At 44.1% G+C, this 26,505-nt stretch overlaps 1 protein-coding gene across 1 annotated transcript; it reads right to left on the bottom strand.

Annotated features, from left to right (window-relative positions):
- Positions 1 to 3,766: 3,766 nt before the first annotated feature.
- On the bottom strand, positions 3,767 to 11,055 carry ATP5PO (ATP synthase peripheral stalk subunit OSCP). Its single transcript, XM_065412341.1, has 7 exons — positions 10,940 to 11,055; positions 10,495 to 10,545; positions 8,181 to 8,291; positions 7,014 to 7,143; positions 6,668 to 6,780; positions 4,304 to 4,390; positions 3,767 to 3,955 (listed from the first exon to the last, which is right to left on the bottom strand). Exons 1-7 carry the CDS (start codon positions 10,967 to 10,969, stop codon positions 3,842 to 3,844), a joined length of 636 nt encoding a protein of 211 aa, XP_065268413.1. The 5' UTR covers positions 10,970 to 11,055; the 3' UTR covers positions 3,767 to 3,841.
- Between the last annotated feature and the right edge of the window lie 15,450 nt (positions 11,056 to 26,505).

Here is a 26,505-nt window from a genome sequence, read left to right on the forward strand (position 1 = left end):
TCTATATGCCATGCTGTCTCCCCACCCTCCATTCCTGCTGCTTTGTAGAGTGTGAGGCTACATTAACAACAACGTGTTAACCCTTGAGGGCTCAGCCAAGTGCTAGTTCATCATTTAGCAATAAGGCATTCCCTGGGAAACATCCCACCCTCTTCCACCCACTGACTTCACCACCTCAACCAAGCTTCACAATCATCATCACTGTGTACCAGTATTCAATTGTTTGTTTAAAACTTATACTGTGTGTGTGTGTGTATATATATAGAGAGAGAGAGAGAGAGAGAGAGAGAGAGAGTGTATAGTTTTTTGTCTGGTGAAAAAAATTTCCCTGGAACCTAACCCTCCCCCCCCCCCCCCCATTTACATTAATTCTTATGGGGAAATTGGATTTGCTTAACATCGTTTAGCTTAAAGTCGCATTTTTCAGGAACATAACTACAGCGTTAAGTGAGGAGTTACTGTAATGACTAGCCACTGCAGCTGGCTTTTTAATCTGTTGTTCATTTGCTTTCACTTCAGTCATTTTAGTGCTGGTGAAAGATGTTTAATCAAAGTATTTTAACCCTTTCTTATGCTCGGTCCATGTTTTTTGCTGCTACTTTGGGCTTTTCTAGCTGACGAGTTGGTGCGCAGCAAGCTGGGATGTAAAACTACAGCACACTAACGTGCTGTGCACCGACTGTCCATGCAGACCATGCTAGTGCACACTACAGCTTCCTCGTGTGCTTTGACTGACTCCCATTTTGGTAGCATCTGAGGACTCGGTCAGGGCAGTTGTGGTCATCTGGGCAGGACTCATGGGATGCTATCACTAGGTTTCCACCATTAATACAGTTTTGTTTCCTGAATCAGGCCTAGGTGCTGGTGTTTTCGGAACAACCCCCCAGCAGTCTCATTGTGTGGTGCACAGAGCACCAGCCGTGACATGTACTCCTGTGCTGAAGCCCATACACCACTGGCATCCAGTTTCAGTGGGGCATAAACCTGTCCTAACCCACTGCATATGGATGCATTGGCTTCCTTATTTTATTAATTGATGAAATTTCAAGGTAAGAGGATTGGCCTGTAAAAAATGCATCTTCTCATGAGGCCCATTTGCCCACTAGGAAGACAGGTTTTGGTTGAATGTGAGGTAATTTGCTGTTATTTTCCTACCTGGGATACTATTTAAAGATCTCAAAATTTTCCATAAGCATTTTGAATGGAAATACAATAGAAGAGAAACTACAGTGCATCATAAATGTTAAAGTTCTTCCCCAACTAGTTTACAGTTCACAAAAGGATTAGATGCTTTTTAGAACGCTAATTTGTGATTAATAGGTTTTGCAGAATACCCTATTCCTTTCTTCAGTTAACTGGAAAAGGAATTTAGCTCTAAAACCTTTACAGACTTTATCAGGGGTACTTTTTACTTAAGTGTTGGTAGGTTATTGAAAAAGGCACTCCATAGTATTTTTTCCAATGTTAATACATAAAATAAGGAACACCCTCTTGCTGGTTGTGTTGTTACTTGCTAGTACACTTTTTGTGGCCAAGTAATGGTATCGTTTAGTTTCCTTTAAAAGAAGTATTGTACTGTATGTAGTGTTCATAAGAGCCTACAAATTCCTAAGGCATTATAAAATACTTGCGCTACCTGTATTTGTCTCAGATCTAGGTAAACAGGGGAAACAATTTTCTTTTCAGAAAAATACACTTGTTGTGTTAATTTAGATATCTGTTCTTCACTATCCATTCCATGCTTTTTTTCAACTGGTCATCATAGGTAACAATGGAAAATAATTAGACAACACTGTTTCTTTATATTATGAAACCCTCTCAAACATGCTGGGATGAATATTTTTAAATCTGCTGTTTCCTTTGCTCCTGTTGGTTAAGTTATTCCATTTATGAACTAGGTCAAAGAAAAGTTTTTAGTATTCCTTTTGTACAAATTACACCCACTTCCACTGCTGTATTCAGTGAGATTAACACTGCAAATAAGATTCTATTCTTTGTTTGACAGATTAGACTGTACTTATGTATGAAATTATGCAAGAATAAACCTAATTTTTTTTAACAATGAATTGTGTATGATGTCAAATATGTAGAAAAGCTTGAATCTTCAATGAAATATTTTTGGTTAAAGATTTACACCATAGTAATATGCAAGGAAATACAAATACAATTTTTTTTACTAAGGTTTGGCACATATAGCACACTTCATTCAAGGCTTTCATATCTATAAATAAAGTGTCCCAGAACCTCTGGGAAATAGGTATTTCGTTCCCATTTTACAGATGTGGAAATTGACAGAGATTGCAAGTTCAAGCCACACAAACAGTGGAAGTGCTAATAGGATCCCTATTCCTCATCCTCCGTTTACTCCTAAATTACACTTCAATGTAGGGTTGAGACCCCAGTTAGCATTTTAATTCAGCTGCAGGATTTAGTGTGCTGCTGTATTCTGATTTTCTTTTCTTTTTCCTGTAACATTGGGGGCCTTACTTTATCCTAATAGGTAGACATGGCTGGTTCTGGATTTCTCAGTGGCACTCACTGCAGAGAAAAAGGAGCTCCCTCAGCCTGCAGTTGAGTGTGTTGTCTCCCCCTGTTTTTTGTTGTTTTTTTGGGGGGGAGAGGGGGGGAGAGAGAGAGAGGCGCCTAGGTAAAGAACTCCTGCCACTCAAGAAGTGCAGCAGTTTCAGCAGGGTGTCCTGCTTCTAATAGAACTCAATCTTCTCCTTCCACCCACTCCAAATATTACTAAACCATTTAATTTCCACTTGTCCTTTTATTTAAATAGGAAAAAAGGAGAGTGGCTCTGGTTGTTTGTACAATGGGCTATAGGAAGAATTAGCACATCTGCAACAAACTCAGAATAGTATTGCCCATTCCATGTCTTCTCTCAGCAGCATCAGTCAGGTGCACCCAATAGTAGATATCTTAAATAGGTGATCTCACAACTGAGGTAAGTATATTTAAAATCTGTTTCCAAAACCATTTAAGGTTACTTACATAAAAAAAAAAGTCATGGATTTTTAAAGGGTAAACCTACTATTTAAAAAAAATTGAAAGCTGAGGAGAATTATGTCTAAAGAAATGCATATTTCATTACAATGCAGCTTTACGATTAGCCATTTGCTTTTAATTTTTTATCTTGCTTTTGAATATTTTGAGATACTTTAAATGGGAAGTCTCAGTAAATGGATCAACTGAGATTTTTAGACAATTGTACATTCAGTAGTTTAACAGACGTGTACAACGAAATTATATACTTGATAGCTGTTTCAGCCAAAACTCATCCACCTAAGTTTATGTACTTGGCTGTTGGGCGAACTCATTGATAACGGGTCATTGTTTAACATTCCATTAGCTTCATGACAAAATGTCTGTTTTCAACTAATGGCAGTTTAAGCATTACACTGTTCCTGTCTTTGAAAATAGATTGATTCATACAACAGCAAACGTAATCTGTTGGCATTTATAGAGCACTTATCCTTGTAGTGCCCTATATGAACACTGTTCCTGGATTAAAAGACAGGAACAATAACTAATGTAGTGCAACTCAACAGTTTGACCAATTTGTCTACTTTTACAGAAAATGTTCTCCATTGCCTTCAGAGTTATCGCTAGATTCAGGCCAAGCCCATTTTCCAAACCAAGAGTTACAGGGTGGCTAAATAGGGCTCTAATTGAAGCTCTTAACCTAACTTTGGAGAGGTTACTGCAGCTAATGCTGCATTTCAGAGTTAATCACCTTACTCTAAATAAACACTACAGCCTATTGAAGGAGAAATATTTTATTGTTTCCATATAATAGATTGACAGGTTTCACTGTGAAAAACAGTTGGATAAGATGTTACACGGTATCTCTCATGATTTTGGTCAGTTTCTGAATCTTGGATTTTGTTGACATGTCAGCATACTTATCCCCAATGCTGACAATCATTCCACCCAGAATTGATGGATCAGTCTAGGAAGAAGAAAAAGTTACACACATCTATTAAATGAAAATCCATTTGACAATTGAATATTTGGCCATCTTTTCTATGCAGTAAATAAAAAGCTTTGTCTAATTAATAGTAATCTTGTTCTTGCAGTTACCATGATGCAAGTTTAGTAGTTATTAAAAATGCCACTGCATTTATAATCAAAAGCAGAATTTAATATGTATATCAAATTTTACTAGACCAAGAAAAACTAAAATGCATAAAAAATATTTACAATAGATCTTTCAATGGAGTCTGTACCTCAGATCTGCCTGTTGGTTACAGAAATTGCTTCACTTTATGGAATTTATTCACAAGCCATTAGTCCTTACCTTGGTCTCCAATTTCAAGACTTCTCCTTTAGCCAAGAAGCCACCCAAAGCTGTTTTTAATTCAGTGAGGCTGGCCTGATCCAAGGGCTGGGGAAGGGGGGGGGGGGAGGGGGAGAGAGAAGAAGAGGAGAGAGAGAGAGAAGAAATTAAAAAAATCAAAATCAAAACTACAGAAAATGAAGGGCTGTATTTAAATATCCAATGTGCAAAAAATACCTGAATTTTCTATTCCCAAGCTTAATACACAACCTGGAGGAGGGGCTAAAGCAAGAAAGAGCGATGAGCGACACTTATGGGTAATAAACAGTGAACGTGGGAGAGCATAAAAAGTAGCATTTGTTTGGTGTGCCTTGGACCGGTTAGTTTTAGTTCTACTTAATTACATGAATAGATGTTATATCATTTAGGAATATGTCAAAAGCAACAATTTGATGTTAATGTCTTACTGAAGCAAATAGCAGGAGTGCATGCTTTTGCCAACACTCCATTTTGACGGAGACTGTTTTTGATCAGCAAGACAGCTGTGCCTAGGTTATACAGGGAAAGTTTATTTTCTGCTGCAAACATGTACTAAAGATTGAAGATAGGAAAGATAGTTAAATTACTGAACTGGGACTCTACTCTCCGGATTGCAATTCTCAGCTTTGCCACAGGCTTCCTGTATGACCTTGGGCAGTCACCTCAGTTCCCCATCTACAAAATGGAGAGGATACTTTCCTACCTCACAGGGATATAGAAAGGATACAGTCAGGAATGTTTAAGGCATTCAGCTACTATGGAGATGGGGACCATACTGGAATCGGAGCAGATTTTGCAGAGAACATCAACAGTTATAGATTCTAGCTGTTTTGCTGGTAAGTTATTGAAAAAAATAAATTGTGACATCAGTGTCTTTAAAAGCCATAAAAGAGCAGGTATGGGCACAAGAGTGGTAATTTTAGCCACAGAAACTTAGTGCATAGACGAGAACTTGTGCACCCAAACACACATGCAAGCCTTTTCACATGTCCAGTAAGTTATTAACTAAGGTGTTCTTTCAGCTCACGACAATGCTAATGTCTGAAGTTGTGGATAGAGAGAGCTTGGTGTGCTTTGTGAACAAGAAATGGAAGCTTTGAATTACTTAGCCTGGCAAGGAAGTTAATTATAGCCCAGTCCTAGGTTTTCGGAGACTTACTAGGAAAAGTCATTGGCTGGCAACCTAGGAGGAACCAAAACTCTAAAAAGACTAGAAGTATTTAGTTACTGCCCACAGAGGAGCTAGTGACCTGTAGGTAAAAATGCAAGCTCCACTGGTTCTCCAACCTGAGGCTCAAAACTTGAACAGCCTCCCACTTCCATTCCCCACAGACCAAGAGCAAAAGGAGCAGGTTTTCCTACCATTTCTGAGAAATTCCTCCTGTGGTTTTCCTCAACCATTTGTCCCCAATACTGCTCCTGGTTAATTATGTAAACACTGGGAAATAACCAGAGGTGAAAGTAAGCCGGTATGCCCCGGTACGGCATACCAGGGCAGCCCGGCTTCCAGCAGCGGCTGGAGCCCCAGGTGCTTTAAATTGCTGCCAGAGCCCTGGGGTAGCAGCAGCAGGGCTCCGGGGGCTATTTAAAGGACCGGGGCTCCCGCTGCCTCTACTGCCCTGGGCCCTTTAAATAGCCACTGGAGCCCCGCCGCCACTACCCCCAGGGCTCCGGGGGCTATTTAAAGGGTCAGGGCAGTAGAAGCAGGTGGGTCCTGGGCCCTTTAAATAGCCCCCAGAGCCCTGGAGTAGCAGCGGGGCTCCGGGGGCTTTTTAAAGGGCCCAGGGCTCCTGCTGCCTCTCCGCCCCCGGCCCTTTAAATAGCCCCCGGAGCCCTGCTGCCAGAGCCCTGGGGTAGCAGCGGCAGCCGGGGGCTCTGGCAGCGGATTAAAAGGCCCGGGGCGGTAGCGGCGGCCGAGCCCCCAGCTGCTGCTGCTACCCCGGCAGGGGAGGGCACTTACTGGTACAGGGCAGGCCAGGGCTGGCTCTGACCCCCTCATCCCCACCCCTTCCACCCGAGGCCCCGCCCCTTCCGGGGGCCAGAGGCAGCCCCAACCCAGCAACGTACCACTAAGTCCCTATTTCTACTTTCACCCCTAGAAACAACTGAAGTCAGTTAAGGAAAAAAGTCCACAACAGTTTTGTTTTCTGGTCAATGGTTGCTGGGGATCTGAAAGCCTGTGTATAAGTAACTTTCATTCAGGTATCGTGGTGAACATGCAGCGCTGTTCATTTCTCAAGCATAGCCAAGCTCAACCTGTTCATGCTGCCTAGAGCAATTAAGCAAAAAAATTTGCAGCCCCCACCAATTAAGCCCAATCCTGCAGTTCTTATGTTTCTAACTTACATTAGCAGTGGTGATTGAGCAGAGCACTTCTCCACGGTGTGCACCCATGATCTTTCCAAAAGCAGAAATTACACCAGGAGTCTGTTGCAAGCGACCATTTTCAGCAAGCACTTCTGGAAAAAGACGTTGCAATGTTTAAAACAAGTTACACATGAAAAATATATTCAATACAAACTGAGTTAAGAATGCAAAAGAGCAAACCACAGCAAATACCAAAATGCTTCAATAGTTTCATTTTACCTAGACACTTAAGAAATTAAGACAATCCAAATAATTTTGGTCATGAATACTTAATAGTATTTGCCAGTGTAATGCTCAGACTATAGTTATATCAATGACTACTTACTCATAAAGTTGATAGTGATTGGAGACAATTTATCTTTTACTAAAACATCATTTATGGTTTTTTGTTTAATTACACTCTTTATATGAGGATTCACGACAACACTAGACAATTTGGGGTCCTTCAGAAGTGTCTAAAAAAGATAAAACATAGGTAACATGATCACCAATAGAAAACCTGGTACACCCATTTTTACACACATCCTTGGAAGATGCACAGGTTTAAATCAACTAAATGAAGAGGAACATGGAAAGTTTCAAAGCAGAGTAGAAACTTCTAATAAAAAGCTTCTTATAAATCTTCCCTGACTTACTGAGCTGGATATACAAGGAGAAAATCCCCCACGCCCAAAGCATAGAAGAGTCTGATGAAAAATCCCAGGACAAGTCTACACTACAGAATTACTGCAATATAATTAAACTGCTCAGAGGTGTGAATAATCCACACCTCTGAGCAACGTAATTATACTGACTTAAGTGGTCGTGTAGACAGCACTATGTTGGCAGGAGAGCTTTTTCCCACCAACATAGCTACCGCCTCTTGCAGAGGTGGATTAATTATACCAATGGGAGAGCTCTCTTTTGTTAGCGGAGAGTGTCTTCATTAAAGCACTACGGTGGCACAGCTGCAGTGTTTTTCGTGTAGACCTGCCCCCAGGAACTAAAAAGCTAGGAAGTGAAGATAACCAGAATATGCAAGTGTGAAAGTGACAAGTGTAGATTTAAAAAACAACAAACAAACAAACACACACCACAAAGGCTATATCTACACAGCCCCACAGTGCAGACAATGGGGGTGTGAATTATAGATCACACCTAAATGTTGTGCTCTAGCTGTATGGACATTGCTGGCACAAGCTAAAATGGTATTTAGTTTGCATTAACGTAATCCTCTTTCAAACAGGACTCTTCACATTTTCTATTAAGGCAAGGGTCAATATTGAGAACTAGACCAGAAAAGCAACAGCATGTGTTTAATACTAATCATATATTCTATATATGAATGATGTTTTTAAATTTGCAATATTTAGGACTTGCTAAAGACTGAGAAATTCCTCCTCCATAATTGAAAAGGGGGGAAAACGGTATAAGAAAAAAACATTTCCACAACATTTAATTTATAGCTTAATTTTAAATTGTTTAGAGAAGTAACTGTACAAGACCTACTTACCAATACTCGACTAAGCTCCTTTTCTACCTGGTCCAGTTTCTTCTGCTTAGAAGCAGCAGAGTAGAGAGCAGTAGCATAGCGACCTTCCAGTCCATAAACCTGGATTGGAGGCTTGAAAAACAGAAGAGTCAAATTAGTGACTCCTAATGCTTGAGACAGTTACTAACTCAGAGCAGGTTTAACATCAGGAGATGCATGACTTTCTTCTTGAAAAACAACCTACCCTTAAAGGTTTTGACCTACCACAAATGAAGTGAAAAATAAGAGCTTTTAAAAGCCCGCTGTTGTCTAGTTGCATTTTTTGAAGGGGGGGGGGGGAGAGGAGAAGGGGTATTCATGGGATAGGTGATATGAATGGCTTAGCTCCCTGCACTTTTTGGATGACATTAAACAAAAGGCGATGGAGGGCTGCACTCACTCTCTGGGGTTAGGCCTCCTGGAACCATACCTCTGAGCCTTCTTTCTGTCAGCCCCTCTGGGAGTCCACTCACACTGGACTCACGAGGCTGCCACACCCAGAGGGAGCAATGCCACCCCACGGTGACTCTCAGCATAAAAAAGAAGGGTTTACTGTACATATGAACACAGCACAGGCAGTTCTCAGGGCCCTCAAACCTAGAAAGTCTCAGCACTGTGCAACTAGGTGGCTCAGGCTGCTCTTTGACCCGAGTCCAGAAGTGACCTCCTTCCAGCAAACCACCCTATATCACCTTCCCCACAGCCCCTCCTCCAACCTCCTTCTTCGGTCCAAGCAAACAGAACACCTGGGCCCTCTCTCTTCAGTCCTTTGTTCCCGTTGGCCAGAACCAGCTGCCTTTCTGCCCAATTTTAGTGGAAGGGTCAACTAAACTCCCATCAAAGTCAATAGGAGTTTGATTGGGTTCCACAACATACAATTAGCAGCTGTCACACACTATGCCACTGCACTAAACCAGGATTTTCCTGAAAGACTAGTAATTTTGGGTGCCCATCTTGAAACACCTTGAAGGGGCTTGATTCTCAGAAAGTAGTGAATACCCACTATCAGAGTTCGGGCCTGTTCATGTGTGTTAAGCCAGTCACAAAAAAACCCCTAGTCACTTGAAAAAAAATCTTGACACCTGTAGATAGAATATTTAACTCCATTTTCTCAATAACTCTTTGGGATGCCTTTGGTATAATCATCAAGTTTAACTTCCCATTGAGCTTCTCATATTTAAAACTGTATGAATTAGTTACAGTGTTTAAAAGGTTGCAGCAGTCTTGTTTTCACTCAAATCACTTTAAGCAGGAAGCCCTTATAAAGAGCTTTTACCACCTTTAAAAGGAATTCCTGTTTTGATAGAAGAGACTTATTTCTACTACTGCTGCTACACTGGAAGCTATGGAGTCACAGAGAACCTGTCCTGGTACTGGACAGACCCCATAGGATTAAGGAGGCAGCACTATCTACACTGAGAAAAGGGATCTATTGTCATACCCCATGGCAAAGAACAGGGCAGTTGAAATTCATGCAAACTAACTGTACAAGTAACGGACAAAAATGAATAGCTAAGAACTGGCAAGTGGTAAGATACTTCAGGCATTCTCCCACACATCAGAACTATAAGAGGAACAAAAATAACCAGCTTGAGAATAACACATTAGCATCACTGAGGCCTGGTCTACACTAAGGAGGGGAGGGGGTGTCGATGTAAGATATGCAACTTCAGCTACGGGAATACCGTAGCTGAAGTCGACATATCTTATTCCGACTTACCTCCCGTCCTCACAGCGCGGGATCGACAGCCGCGGCTCCCCCGTCGACTCCACTACCGCCGATCGCTCCGGTGGAATTCCGGAGTCGACGGGGAGCGCATTCAGGGATCAATATATTGCGTCTTAACGAGACGCGATATATCGATCCCCGATAAATCGATCGCTACCCGCCGATACGGTGGGTAGTCTGGACGTACTCTGAGTAACCTATAGGCATTCCAATTAAATAGAATTACTATTGCATTATGCAAACAAGTAATCAAGGGGCTTAAATCTGTTCCATGAGAGATGTCTCAATTAACTGCAGGTAGTTTTTCAGGTAAATGAGGCAGACACACTCTTGGGATTCACACTCTGTGCATAGACACAGCCAATCTAGTACACACTGAACCAACAATACCGCATTTGTGCCTCCTGTGAAGCGAAGTTAAAGGGACTTGCTAGTTGAAGAAGTGATCACACCTTCCTAGGAACAGCAAAGCCCGGGCATAACAGTGTGTGACAAATATCCAACATAGGCCAGTTGAAATTGCCCCGGGAAACTCCCTGCGCGATCACACACTTGTAGCGATCCTACCTTTACCAGCTGGGACGCGGGCCTGGCAAGGGCGGTGCTGAAGAAGCGCAGCTAGAAGAAAAGGGGGGGGGGGGCACATTTAATTTTCCTCAACAAGAAAGTGAGTCAGGAGGAAAAACACCCGCGAGCCGGCGCCGGCGTGTCCCGGGGCGTCTCACCATCGCTTGGGCCACGGGCTCGCCGGGCGATCCCCCGAGCCGCCTTCCGGGCCCGAGCGAGCCCCGCGGTCACAGGCCGGCCCCGCGCTGCCGAGTCCCACCAGCCCGCCCGGGCGCCCCAGCCAGGAGAGAACCCAGGAGTCCGGGAGCCCCCGGGCCCGCTCGCGGCGGGGGGCCGGGGGTGCAGCGGCCACCGGGCCCGGCCGAGGAGCCCATGGACCCCGGGGCGGTGAGGCCCGGCCCCTTCCCGCTCGGGTCCCCGCGAGCCCGGCTGCACTGTCGGTCACCTTCCCCGGGAGCCCCGCGGCCGCCGCCATAGTCTCCTGCTACTCTAGGTCAAACTGGGGCCCTCGCTCGGGGGCGGCTAGGACGCATGCGCACTACTACCCAGACCCCGTCGCGAGGCACGCTGGGAAAACGAGTCCTGTGGCCCCGCGCGCTCCTGGGAATTGTAGTTTGTCAGCGAGCGCCGCCGCCGCACGGGAGGGGGGCGGAAGGGACGTGACGCAAAGCGTTGGGCGGAAATAGCGTCAGCCCTGGGCACCATGAGTCAGCCCCCCCCCCCCCCCGAACATGAGCTGGACCCGGAACCCCCGGGACAGTCTCACCCCGCCAGTGCGGTGTAGAAACGTCTCCTTCAGGGAACGTTCTGCTTGGGTTGTACTGAGCGTGCGCAGAGCGACTGCGCCCTCTCGTTTCCTCGCTGAGAGCCCCCGTCTGTTACTCGCTCCTCGTAGGGAAGCTGTTCCCGGCCCCTCGTCCGTGTAGGTGCCTTTTCCTTGCCTGAACCGTTGCCAATATACAGCGTCTTTTCTGCGATGGGGCAGCCGCAGCTGCACGCAGCGTTCAAGGTGTGCACGTACCATGGATTTATATAGCGGCCACATGATATTTTCTGTCCAATTCTCCGCCCCTTTCCTAATGATGCCCAGAATTCTGTTCGCTTTTTTGACTGACGCTGCACATTGAGTGGATGATTTCAGAGAACTGTCCACAATGGCTCCAAGATCTTTCTCGAGTGGTAACAGCTAATTTAGACCCCATCATTTTATATGTATAGTTGGGATTATGTTTTCCAAGGTGCATTACTTTGCATTTCTCAACGTTAAATTTCATCTGCCATTTTGTTGGCCCAGTCACCCAGTTTTGAGGGATCCTTTTGTAGCTCTTCGCTGTCTGCCTAGGTCGTAACTATCGTGAGTAATTTTATATCACCTGCAAATTTTGCCACTTCACTGTTTACCCCTTTTTTAATATCATTTATGAATATGTTGAATAGGACTGGTCCCAGAACAGATCCCTGGGGGACACCACTATTTACCTCTCTCCATTTTGAAAACTGACCATTTATACCTACACTTGGTTTCCTATCTTTTAACCAGTTACCAATCCTCTTATCCCGTGGCAACTTACTTTGCGTAAGAGCCTTTGGTGAGGGACCTTGTCAAAGGCTTTCTGAAAATCTAAGTACACTATATCCACTGGATCTCCTTGGTCCACATGCTTGTTGACCACCTCAAAGAATTCTAGTAGATTGGTGAGGCATGATTTCCCTTTACTAAAACCATGTTGACTCTTCCTCAACAAATTATGTTCATCTATATGTCTGAAAATATTGTTCTTTATTATAGTTTCAACCAGCTTGCCTGGTACTGAAGTCAGGCTTACAGGCCTGTAATTGCCGGGATCACCTCTGGAGCCCTTTTTAAAAATTGGCATCACATTAGCTTTCCAGTCATCTGGTACAGAAGCTGATTTAAATGATAGGTTACAGACTACAGTTAGTAGTTCTGCAATTGCACATTAGAGTTCCTTCAGAACTCTTGGGCGAATACCATCTGGTCCTGGTGACTTATTGCTGTTTAATTTATCAATTTGTTCCAAAACCTCCTCTAATGATACCTCAATCTGGGACAGTTCCTCAGATCTGTCACCTAAGAAGAATGGCTCAGGTTTGGGAATCTCCCTCACATCCTCAGCCGTGAAGACCAGTGCAAAGAATTCATTTAGTTTCTCAGCAATGGCTTTATCGTCCTTGAGTGCTCCTTTAGCACCTCGATCGTCCAGTGGCCCCACTGGTTGTTTAGCGAGCTTCCTGCTTCTGATATACTTAAAAAAAAATTGCCATTACATTTTGAGTCTTTGGCTCACTGTTCCTCAAATTCTTTTTTGGGCTTCCTAATTGTATTTTTACACTTCATTTGCCAGTGTTTATGCTCCTTTCTATTTTCCTCACTAGGATTTAACTTCCACTTTTTAAAGGATGCCTTTTTCCCTCTCACTGATTCTTTTACTTTGTTGTTTAGCCACGGTGGCACTTTTTTGGTTCTCTTACTATGTTTTTTAATTTGGGGTATACATTTAAGTTGAGCCTCTATTATGGTGTCTTTAAAAAGTTTCCACGCAGCTTGCAGAGATTTCACTTTTGGCACTGTACCCTTTAATTTCTGCTTAACTAACCTCCTCATTTTTGTGTAGTTCCCCTTTCTGAAATTAAATGCTACAGTGTTGGGCCGCTTTGGTGTTTTTCCTGCCACAGGGATGTTAAATTTAATTATGTTATGGTCACTATTACCAAGTGGTCCAGCTATATTCACCTCTTGGACCAGATCCTGTGCTCCACTTAGGACTAAATCAAGAATTGCTTCTCCTCTGGTGGGTTCCAGGACCAGCTGCTCCAAGAAGCAGTCATTTAAGGTGTCAAGAAACTTTATCTCTGCATCCCATCCTGAGGTGACATGTACCCAGTCAATATGGGGATAATTGAAACCCCCAATTATTATTATTGAGTTTTTTATTTTAATAGCCTCTCTAATCTCCCTAAGCATCTCACAGTCACCAACACCATCCTGGTCAGGTGGTCGGCAATATATCCCTACCGCTATATTCTTATTATTAGAGCATGGAATTTCTATCCATAGAGATTCTATGGTACAGTTTGATTCATTTACGATGTTTGCTTCATTTGATTCTAAGCTTTCTTTCACATATAATGCCACTCCCCCACCAGCATGACCTGTTCTGTCCTTCTGATATATTTTGTACCCTGGTATTACTGTATCCCATTGATTATCCTCATTCCACCAAGTTTCTGTGATGCCTATTATATCAATATCCTCATTTAATACGAGGCACTCTAGTTCACCCATTTTATTATTTAGACTTCTAGCATTGGTATATAAGCACTTTAAAGCTTGTCTCCTTTTAGCTGTTTGCCATTACATAATGTAATTGAATGGGACTCTTTTTTATTTGACTGTTTCTGATCAGACCCTGCCTGAATTTTATCATTTTCCATCCTCTCATCCTCACTAGGACATAGAGATTCTCTATTAATAGATCCTCCCCTAAGGGATGTCTGAACCACGTGCTCTTCCACATTTGTCAGCTTTCCCCCAGTCCTTAGTTTAAAAACTGCTCTACGACCTTTTTAATTTTAAGAACCAGCAATCTGCTTCCATTTTGGTTTAGGTGGAGCCCATCCTTTCTGTATAGGCTCCCCCTTTCCCAAAAGTTTCCCCAGTTCCTAATAAATCTAAACCCCTCCTCTCTACACCATCATCTCATCCACGCATTGAGACTCTGCAGTTCTGCCTGTCTAACTGGCCCTGCGTGTGGAACTGGGAGCATCTCAGAGAATGCTACCGTGGAGGTCCTGGACTTCAATCTCTTACCTAGCAGCCTAAATTTGGCCTCCAGGACGTCTCTCCTACCCTTCCCTATGTCATTGGTACCTACATGTACCACGACCACCGGCTCCTCCCCAGCACTACACATAAGTCTATCTAGATGTCTCAAGAGTTCCGCAACCTTCGCACCAGGCAGGCAAGTCACCATGCAGTTCTCCCGGTCATCGCAAACCCAGCTATCTATGTTTCTAATGATCAAATCTCCCATTACTAACACCTGTCTCTTTCTAATAGCTGGAGTTCCCTCCCCTGGAGGGATATCCTCAGTGCGAGAGGATACCAAAACATCATCTGGAAGGAGGGTCCCAACTATGGGATTGTTTCCCTCTGCTCCAGTTAGATGCTCTCCTCCCTGGGACTTTCATCCTCCTCAACAGCACAGAGGCTGTCAGACCAGGGGTGGGACTGTTCTACTGTGTCTCATCAATGTACCTCTCTGTCTCCCGCAGCTCCTCCAGTTTAGCCACTCTGGTCTCCAAAGCCTGTACACGGTCTCTGAGGGCTAAGAGCTCCTTGCACCGAATTCACGAATATGCCACCTGCCCATAGGGCAGGTATTTGTACATGCTGCATTGGGTGCAATAAACTGGGTAGCCCCCACTCTGTTGCTAGACTTCTGCCTTCTCTTTTTACTCCTGCAGCTGGTTCCTTTGTTGTTGCTTTGTTTATATCATGGGGGTGTTTTTGGCTTTTAAGTTTAAAGAATGTTGAGTTCTAGCCGCTGCTCACACTCCCCCAGTAAAATCCCTTGCAAAACTCCCCTGTTAGCCGCTCCTGTTCGCTAGCTCCTCTGGTCGCTGGGGAGGATGGAGCAGCTGGAGGTGGAGGCAGAGGCAGGAGAGGGGCTGAGGAGCAAACTGGGGTGGGGGAATAGGAGCCGGGGTTAAGCCCAGGGGGGAGGCGCTGCCAAGGGGTGGCAGAGGGCACAGGGAGGGCACCTATTTTTAATAGCAAATACTCATCGAAAATATTTATAAGTAAATAGTTGCTAGTGGCTTTAGCAATGACATATGTGTTATTCGTATATCACTGGCTATGGTTTTTACTGTGATTTTTAATTTGGAGTTTTTCATTTTAACTTTTTCTTTTTATTTTTATGGCACAAGTTTATTCTGTTGGATCATTGTGGCTTCCAGTCTGACTGATTTCCTGGTCTGGTGTCAAAACTTTGTTTTCATTTGATCCACCAATGGGGATTGCCTTTTACAACTGTTATTTTGCCTCTCAGTCTAGCCCTTAGTGCTTTTTTGCATGTCGTTGCTTGTGTGTAGAACTTGATTCTCAAATATTCAATAAGGGCAGTATGTGATTTCATATTAAATCCTTCTCAAAGGCAAAAATCTACTGTAATTTTTGCTGAACATAAGAACGGCCATACTGGGTCAGACCAATGGTCCTTCTAGCTCAGTATCCTGTCTTCCGACAGTGGTCAATGCCAGGTGCTGCAGGGGGAATGAACAGAACAGGCAATCGAGTAACCCATCCCCTGTCATCCACTCCCAGCATATGTCAGTCAGAGGTTTAGGGACACCCAGAGCTTGGGGTTGCATCCCTGATCATCTTGGCTAATAGCCATTGATGGACCTATCCTGAGGAACTGATCCAATAATTTTTTTTAAACCAGTTATAGTTTTGGTCTTCACAACCTAATGAACACACATCTACAGCCCCAACATAGCTTGACAACCACAAGAATTCAAAAATCATGAGTTACACAACCTCAAGTAATGAAATTTTAAAAGAATAAATGATATTGGGTTCTTTTTATTTGCCTCTTTGTTCCTGAGCCTTTAGGGTGCAGTAGGCCCAGTTCCACAAAAGCAGGAGCCTTAACACCTGAATGAATCTTGATCCAGATTCATACTTTTCCTGTTACCTCTCCCACACATTATGCCATATCTACACTACAAACTTATGTTAACTTAAGTTACATCAGCATAGAGTCGCCACAATTTGTATGCCACTTGTGCACGTGCCTACTTGACTCTTTGTGTCAGCGGTGAGCGTACTTACCAGATGCGCTTATATCAATTCAGAGTGTGGTGAAGCATGGATAGGTAGCCCACTGTGCAACTCGCTACTGTCCAGCACTTTGGGAAGTTTTGGCAACTCATGGTGGGGCCCAAATGGGTCGCACAGGGGTGACTGGGATCATGGGATCAACTTCCCATAATGCAGTGTTCACCATCCCCTAACTTTATATGTAAAATACATAATTTCTGCACCTTTTTTCCTAAATCCCACAAATCCACGTGGCCCTCCTCATCTGCCATCTCTGACAGAAGCATGGAACCTGCACATCTCTGCACTATTGTCATGAGCGTTGCAAGCCAGGGTGTGCCATCCTGCAGTGTTTGCTGAGCCTCAAGAATAGACGTGCGGAACAGATTGCTGTGGGACATAGCGACAACCAGTTCAACTTGTTGGTAGCATTCATGGAGCAGTTGCAAATGGTGGAGTACCGGTTCAGGGCCCGAGAAACAAGTTCCAAGTGGTGGGATTGCATAGTAATGCAGGTTTGGGATGAGCAGTGCCTGCAGAACTTTTGGATGCTCAAGGCCACATTCCTGGATCTGTGTCCTACGCTCGTCAAAATGAGAGCTGCACTGACAGTGGAGAAGCGAATATAGATTACACTGGAAACTTGCAACACCAGATTGCTACCGGTCAGTCAGAGGTCTCTCAACTAAATACAAGGTGGAATGGATTTCTTTATTAGAAGTACACACATATTGTAAGAGACCATTCCATGTTCAGTGGCCTGTTATACCTCTCCAGTCAGAAGAGAACAAAACAGTGTTAGTGGGTTACAGAATGTTGTCTCTTACAACTTTCTTAAGTTACCATAGCAATATTTGTGAGTTGATGATTGCGATAGCCCCAAGGGCAGAGGTCCCCAAAGTGTGGGTCACGTCCCCCCGAGGGGGCATGGAGGACCATCGGGGGTGTGTGTGTGCAGCGGAGCTGGGCCAACTGGGGGTGGGAAGGGAGCGCCACCCAGCCCCTCCCTGCTCCCAGCTCTGCTCCAGTCTGGCCCCCAGCCGCGTCCCTGGCTCCCGGCCCTGTGTGCACCTCACCCTGTCCCCAGCCGCGGCTGCTGGCCGCAGCTCCATTCCTGGCCTGCGGGCAAGACTGGGAGTGGAGCCACACCTGGCCGCTGGCCCAGCTTCAGGCTCCTACCACAGCCTGGCTGCAGCTCTGCTCCCGCTCCCAGCTGCGGCCCTGGCCCCCTTACCCCTGTCTGCGTCCTCCCATCCCCAGAGCCACAGTCCCACTCCCGGCCCTGGCTCAGGGTGGCTGGTGGGGGGGAGGGGTCCAACAGGGATAAGGGAGCGTAATCATCAAAAGTTTGGGACCGCTGCCCAAAGGTGTGAGGACACATCTGATAGGCTGCAAGAAAGATGTTTTCAACTCACTTATAACTCTGTGATGTTGTGTGTCTGCACATGTGCAGAGTGCAGGACTATCAGTACCCCCAGAAACATCCAGAAGTAGGGTGTGGCAGATACTAGACATGCTTTTTTTTTTTTTTGGTATTTGCATAGACAGTTTTTGTTGTGGGCAATCCATCTGGCAGGTCACTATAGCTGAGCCAATCAGGTCTCAAGGGGGGAAATGTTATAAATAAATCATCTTAACACAGCCATGGAATGCGTTACCTAGGGAGGTGGTGGAGTCTCCTTCCTTGGAGGTTTTTAAGGCCCGGCTTGACAAAGCCCTGGCTGGGATGATTTAGTTGGGAATTGGTCCTGCTTTGAGCAGGGGGTTGGACTAGATGACCTCCTGAGGTCCCTTCCAGCCCTGATATTCTATGATTCTATGATTCATGTCACATTAGTGGCTCTTTTTCCCTGCAGGAGCAAGCACATGTCTGCTGTGAGGGCTGCATTTGGTGACAACACTGAGGAATCTTGAAAAGAAGGAGGAGCTGATGTTGTTATCAACAACTGAAGAAGCCCGATGTGTACAATATATATTATGTCCACATTATACAGACATAGGCTTTTTCCTCGCTGCTAAAAAAGTTGGATTTTTTTATCACCTTGCAGTAACAAAGGTGTCTGAGCTACTCTGAAGTAACAACACAATGAGGACAAGGCACTTGAATTTTAGCAGTCAGGGAAAGGGCTCAAGAAAATGTCTCAAAAATAAGATCAGAGAGCAATGCGCTGACATGCATGCGCCATGGTACAGAAGTGTAAATTTTGTGTTGAAACCTTGTGTACAATGACAAAAGGGGGAAGTCTGTATAAAGCACAAAGGTAGATTTTCTGCCTATTAGCTTGTTTTCAAAGGGAATTCATAAGTATTTCAAATACTATTTATAATGCTTTACACTACTTTCAATGTTTTCTTTGCTAATAAACTGTGTGACCTTCTCTGCAATGGAAAGGGAATAATAAAAAAATACTCAGACTTTCATTCAGGGTTTTACATACAATAACCCTGAAATTCAACTCTGTAGAATGCTTTCTAAAAAGTCCTGAAAACACAGAAATGTGAGCTTGGTCCTCTCTGCTCCAAAAAGTTGTTTTTTTTATCAAGTGTTATCTAATAGGTATTGTGATGATGTTGCCTAGGCAGCTTGTCATACAGCTAAAGTGTCACTTACGATTTTCTGAGCCATAACCATCATGGATGTAAGTTACTTTAGTTTTACTATGAGATAACATCGGGTTGGTGAACCCATACAAGAGTGCACTGTTGACCTTGCTTACTTACCTTGTGGTAAACACCTCAAGTGTCTCCACTTACCATTCTCCAGTGAGATAATTATCCTGCCATGACCACTTATCCTTCAGCACTTATAATGAATCTATGATTTGAAAATATCTGATAATTGCTTAAGTGCAATACTTGATGTCGTCATCACGTTTCCATCTTCTCTGATTAGCAGAGGGACACTTTTCCATGCTGCAAAAGGAAGAAAGGTTCTTGTCGTGCACACAATGTAAAAAGCCCTACAGCTCTTTGAGCAGTAGCATCACTGTCCACGAGGTGGACATCAAGGAGTAGTCAAAACGAGAATGGTGCTGACCTCAAGATACTATTGGCCAGGGATAACAAAAGACCCATTGCAGATTGGGTATATAAAGTAATGAAACAAAATCCTGAAATATGTAGTTTAAATCTAAATACAAATTTGAAATGTACAGTGCAAAGAATGATATTTATACATTTAGTGTGAAAAGGTAAATTCTGTTCCCTTGCAATAATATTTTCATACATGAATGTTAATGTCATCATATTATTCCATCCAAACTAGGTTGAGTGATGTCTGCATTGCCAGAAAGTGAGAAAGGAATTAAATCTGGATATCACCTTGAAAAGCATAAAGGTGAATTTTGGATTCTGAGACATCTACTACGATCTTCTGAAATTTCTTTTACATCCTTTCCATTGTCAATGTGTTAGGCATGTTCTTAGCGGACACTGCATATACATGATATAAAGTCTTATTCACTTCCTTAAAAAGCAGTAAGAAATCTTTGAAAGAGAGAGTCAAAGATAATTATTTATTGTAGTGGGGCGGCTGCCCCACTCCAGGAGAGCAGGGGTTAAAAGCAGCCCTTAGAGATGGCTGTGGCTGGGACCCAATTAGAAAAGGGGTTAAGAGCAGCCACAGCTGTGGCCACACCCAATCAAGGCACAGCTGGCCCTGATATAAGGGCTAAGGGCAAAGCTGGGTCAGTCTCACTCCAGTCTTGATGTCAGAAGGACCTAGCTGTCTGGGAGAGGCAGGGTACCTGAAGCAGAACAGTGTTGGGGAAGGGTAGGCAGAGCTGGGGCGCTCTGGCCTGGCGAGTCCCCAGGCTGAGGCCTTGCTGAAGGACAAAGGAGGTACTGGGGCTGTAGGGAGACAGCTGGGTCAGGAAAGGCAGCAGGTCTAATCCCCTTGCCAATGATGAGTGGCCATTACAGACTGCAGTTTGTTGCAGAGAAAGGGGGCTAGATGACAACTGGCAGTAGCCACTGAGGCAAGGTGGGTATAGGGGATTGGGGTTCTCCTGGGAGGGGAGACCCAGAGTGTGGGGGTACTGCTTTTGCAGGATCTAAGGGTTTCGTGGATGGGAGTGGGCTAAAAATGCAAGAAACAATGCAGGTGGGAGTGAGTATTGCAGTGTGGGACGGGAGCGGGATTAAAACAAAATCCTGTGCGAGGCTCTATTGTAACTCAAACGCCAAATATGGTGAGATGGGAGCAAAAGGTAGCGCAGCTCGATGGATTGGCCGCTCCTGCATGCTGTTGAAAATGATTATTCTCAGAAGAGCTCTGTGTAATCTCAAAAGCTTCTCTCTCACCAACAGAAGTTGGTCCAGTAAAAGATATTACCTCACTCACTTTATATCTGAGTATATTAGAGAGATAAAGAGTTATTGAAAGCAAAGGAATCTCCTCTCTCTATAACTTTGTGCCCCTCATTTTGTCTGTGCCTGACATTTCATCCCACATTTGGGCATATGCAGGTAGAGCAGTGTAAGGAGAAGAAAGCCGCCCCTAATGCAGGGATCATTTAACTAATCGGTATAAAATATGCACAAACACTGGAGCTTATGAACCATCACCATGTGGTGAGAGGACTGGATGATGTTTGACCCAATACACAATGTCATTTATCTACCACATATGACCTATCCCCATGAACCACCTCTATCTCCATGGGCTGTGACAAGGGAGGCATGCAGCGCCTCAGTCAGACTCACAAATGGGGAAGCCCTACCCCCAGTAGGAAAGGGCCATAAGCAATCAAACAGCAGCCACACTTGCATGTCCTGGCTAAAGGACTGCCCTTCGGTATCATTGCTGCATGGGGGGGGGGGAGGTTGAAACCATGTGTCCTTAAATGGATCAGTGAATCAAAGTCTACTGGATTGATTTTAGCACATAATATTGTGAAAACACTATTGAAATCTAATGAGCTAGGATAAACTAGATTCAGAAGTCTGGGAAAACAGAACACGTGTGTGGGTAAAACATAGGACAGGGATTCAGGAAGCATGGCTTTCAGTTCTGTCTCTGCCAGTAGCATAGCTGTGGAGGGGGGGCAGGGGGAGCGGCCGCTCCCATTGAGCACATTCCCCTAAAGTGGCGCCTTTTTAATTTTTACACTCACTCGGAGCGCTATCCAGCAGGGGCGGCACGTCCGGGTCTTCGGCAGCAATTTGGTGGCGGGTGCTTCAGTCGCTCCGGGTCTTCGGCGGCGGGTAATTCAGCAGCGGGTTCTTCAGTCTTCGGCGGCAAGACTTGGGTTTTTCTTTTTTTTTTTCCTTTGCTGCTTTGTGGCAGGTGGCGCCTTTTTAAAATGTGTTCGCTCCCCCTGCTGTTAGAACCTGGCTACGCCACTGGTCTCTGCCACAGCCTCCCTGTGTGATCTCTGGTGAGTCACTAGGGTCTCAACTTGAGAGATGCTGCACACCCCAGATGCCACCTCTGAGGATGGGAGCAGGCTTTTAATCTCTCAGAGTCTTCCTTTTCTGTAATATGGGGCTAAAAGTTATTCCCTGCTTCACAGAGGTGTTGTGAGATTTCATTCACTCTTGTGGTGCTATAAGGTGGAAAGAGCTATAGAAATGCAGAATATCATTATTAATGTAAAAAAACTGTAGTCTGTGGGAATCTAGGGCAGACTTGCTAACACTAGATGTTGCTGTTGCTACAAATTGAGAGCCCTGGTGGTTACTTGAGCCAAACTAGAAAAAAGAGCATTAACAAAATTCTCTTTAGCAGACTCAGCCTTGATGGAAAAACCTGCAATAATGCCTGGACAATAATACCACCAAGCAGTGATGCTTTATTCCTTTAGGCAAAATTCTGCCTGTTATGTACATACAACATCCATTGCTGTCATTGGGAGATGTACAGGTGAAGTTCAGGCTTAATGTCTGAGGAAAATAATCTTCAACAGCAAACATGAGGGAGGTATCGCACTGCGCTGCCATCTCTTGTGTTTTTATCATGAGACTTGAGATATGTAGTGTTTTAGTTAAACCCTAGCTCCTGGTAGACCAGGGATTACTGGAGAATCTCAGCTTTCATTGGTTTTTAAACAGCTTTCACAGTATCAGAAGAAAACCTAAAACTGAGATGTGGGCACCCCAAAGGTTCAGAAACCAGTAGGCAAATTAAAAACAATTCCTCATTTATTATTTTTAAACAGCACTCCACTCATCTAGATACAACTATATGGTCAGGGTCATACTCAGTTTCCCCCTGCCTCTTTATGTGAAGTTTTTCGCGCAGCAGCAGGGGAGAGAAAACATTTTGTAAATGATTTTGTAAAACGTGATTGTAAAACCCCAAAAATTGACTGGTGAATTCAAGGGCAAGTTTAGGACCTAACTTTATTTTTACTTTTTACAACTGACTAGATTTCAAACTGACAGTATTTCTTCAACACCAGAATATTCCACTGCAACTTTCCCAGGGATGTTTGCAGGAAGCCTGCACACTTTTCTGGCCTCAATCTTGCTGTTTTGCAGGTGAGCAGCCATGGTTTTATTCTAATTTAATTTATTAACTGCTAAAATTTTGTTATAGAAGTGTTATTACTTGAGTACTTATAATACTCCAGTTTATGTATATGTTACTGTAGAACTTTGTTGTAAAGGGAAAAACAATTAACAAAATATAGCCAGGTCTTTTTAACTTTCTCAACAAAAATATCAAGATTGTGATTCATTTAAGTTCATGTACTAAAGCTTGTTAGACTCATTTAAAGGTAAACCGCAATGAAATATCTTTTTTTTTTGTAAATTTGTTTTATGTGAAGTGGTAAGTGTGAGCAATCGTCTACAAAATCTGATGCAATATAAATGCAGGTAATTACATGCAATAGTTTGGTAATTTGAATATTTTAGAAGTTGTGCATGGAAAAAATAACTATAAAAACAACTGGTCTTGTATGAATAAGAGCAATAAATACTGCTAGAGATGCCTGCAGGCAATGTGTACTGGTGGTTGAATTTATTACTTTGAGCATTGATACCGGAGACCTGAATCTAGTGGCTGAAGAACTGGACTGGCACTCAGACGAGCTGGGTTCTGTTTCTGGCTTTGCCACTGGCCCACTAGGTGACTTTGGGCAAGTCACTTCACCCCTTTATGTTTCTGTTTCCTTCTCTGTAAAATGGGGATGATACTGGCCTCCTTAGTGAAGCACTTTGAGATCTATGGATGAAAAGTGCTAGATAAGAGCTAGGTATTATTATTGTCTTCTCACATGCACTGCTGTAAACTAGGTGTAATTCCATAGAAGTCACTTGAGTTATGCCCATGTAAAACTGGTGTTTAAAAAAAAGAGGACAATCAGACTGATAGCACTATTATTATTAGTTACACCTCTACCCCGATATAACGTGACCCGATATAACACGAATTCGGATATAACGCGGTAAAGCAGTGCTTCGGGGGGGCGGGGCTGTGCGCTCTGGCGGATCAAAGCAAGTTCGATATAACGCGGTTTCACCTATAACACGGTAAGATTTTTTGGCTCCCAAGCACAGCGTTTTATTGGGGTAGAGGTGTATTTGTGTAACCCTTCTGCCAGGCTGAGTTGATAGCAGCAAGGGCCGGGTTCAGTACATAGGGGTCCCCTCCCAACAGCGTAACACAAAACCAGCTCGAGCCCCCACCCAGTGACCTGGGAAAATCTTACACACACCACTGGGCGCCTTGAAGAGGCAATACTTCCCCTCTCGCCAGCACAGAGTCTCGGTGTAGCAGAAAATGTTTAAAACATGAGGTAAACGACATAGCATTAAATTGGGAAAACACCACAACTAGAGTTCATAGACCAAATCATGGGCGAAGACCCACCCCAGCAAATTGGGCCGTGTCCTTTCCCGTTGGTTCTTGAAACCAGCAACCCAAAAATCACCCAAAGTCCCAAAAGTCCAACAACCCCCCAAGTCTCTGTCCCTGGTCAGTGCAGCCCCAGAGTTTAAAGGGGGGCGCGCAGGGTGTTAAGGGGCACCTTACATGATCCGAGGCCGACCGGCCGCCTCTCCGTGGGGTTCCTTCACCACGCTCCACTCCACCGCTCCACTCCACCAGCCGTCCCATGAGCTGCTCCTGCCATCCCACGAACTGCTCTGCTCTACCAGCTGCTCTGCTCACCAACCCGTGAGCCGCTCCAGCCGTCCCCACAAACGGCTCTGCTCGCCGTTCCTTGGGTCGCTCCAACCGTCGCCGCAAGGCTCCGCTCGCTGCTCCGCCAGCAATATAGTTTCAGGCTCCCCCACTAGTTAACACAGCACTCAGTGATCTCAGCTCTTAGTAACTTTAGCTCTTTTGTGATTTCAGCTAGTAGTAGGGGGCCCCCAGTGCTGGTGCACTATTAGCCCGAAGTGAATTCAGCTCAGCAGCCTGTAACTAGATTCCTAATAGAATCAAAGTTAGCTCTGATATTCAACAGTGGCAAAAGAAGGAGATGCAATTGGTGTTTCAGACTCACAAAAGGTGCCCACACCACCGGATACAAATACCTGCCCCCAACCTCTCTCAATTCACTAGGTTTTGTAACCCATGCCCCTTGTCAAGTGAGTGCTACTTAGTTAATGGTGAATCCATCTGTCATACAACAGTTCCACTGGCCTTGATTCACAGAATCAGGGTAACAAAACTTTATTCTTCCTGCCCCAATAACAGAGAAACTGGGGATCCCACACCAGCCAAAGTAATCACTTTCAGTTGCTGTTGTCTCATGCCAGGTGAGTGGGTGTGCTTATGCAAACAAGATCAGCCCCTGGAGTTCTTTTCCACACTCGCCATAATTCACCACCAGATGTCAGGGTAGAGCTCATCCTGACTCTGCTTACATTTGTTTTACCATAACACTTAGGAGCCCAGTCATGGACTAGGACTCCATTGTGCTAGATGCTGCACAACACAGAACAAAAAGAGCTCACCATCTACGTATGCATGCTGTGTCACTGCTGGTGGACGAGAGGAAGATACAGCCATTTTTGAAAAACTAGCCTAGGAGTCTGGAGTGGTACCATGTGCAGTGAATTATTGGTCTTGGTCCATTTGCTAGCGAGCAGGTGTCTGTCACAAAAGCCACCTTCAATTATGGCAGTCTCAGCAAAGAGGCATTGTTTGAATGTGCAGGGAAAATGAACTGCTCTCTGTGCTCTAGAGGTGGTTATGAGACACCTTGGCAGAGTAGTGTTGCACTGCTGTTGCCAGGCTGTGCCTGTTAGCCATCTACCACTTTAAATGTCTAGGAAGTGCATTTTAAAGGGGAAAAGCACTTGTCATCCTTAAATTTTAAATTTGGGCTGGATTCTGTTCTGCATCATACCAGTGTAAATCTGGAATATTCAAGTCAATAGTATCTCCAGGTATGGGCCCCAATCCTGCAAACTGCTCTGTATGGGTGATCTCTGCCTGCATGTAGCCCAATTGAAGTCAATTGTATTCTGCACAGGTGTAAGGATGCGCCCATATGAAACAGTTTGGCTTTAAACTGGTATATCAGAAAGCATATATTAAGGCTATATACTGAGATTGCATCTTGTTCATTACCACAAGAGGGAAACCAATACCAACAGTATGACTTTTGTTTTTAACTATGAAAGTTGTGGAATCATGTTTGTCCATTTCAAGACTACTGAATATCTCCTTCCCTTTCCTTATAGCAGTTTTGCATTTGAATCTTTCAACCTGGCATATGCAAAACACTGAACACTGTTTCACATTCCATTTGTTAAATGTGGTGTGAAATTAATTTCCTGGATTTGTCTGGCTTGTTTGAATGGCATAAATAAAGCTGTTAACAGAAAGTTGTGATGGAACTGAGTTTGTTGTTTTCATAGTGGAATTAAACAGCTCATATACAAACAGGGAGAAACCTGTCTTGTCTCAAGCCTGGAAAAATAAAGCCTCTTCCTCCTTATTTGGCTAAGCATGAAAAACTAAAGAATATTTTAGGAGTCATGGGCAAAAATATTCTTAGTCGTTTTTCCCTATCTCCAATAACAATAGCATTCAGATAGTGTTCTGAAAACAGGGCTTTAGGCTTCAGCCCTTGTTGATACATTTCATAACGCATTCTGGGCCAAATTCTGATCTCATTATCCTACCATAAACCAAAGCAACTCTGCTGACTTCAGTAACTTCAATGACTTAATTGTTTTGTGCTGGTGTACCAGTGCTGGTAGCC

Source organism: Emys orbicularis, chromosome 1 (assembly GCF_028017835.1).
Source record: "Emys orbicularis isolate rEmyOrb1 chromosome 1, rEmyOrb1.hap1, whole genome shotgun sequence".
Taxonomy (NCBI): domain Eukaryota; kingdom Metazoa; phylum Chordata; order Testudines; family Emydidae; genus Emys; species Emys orbicularis.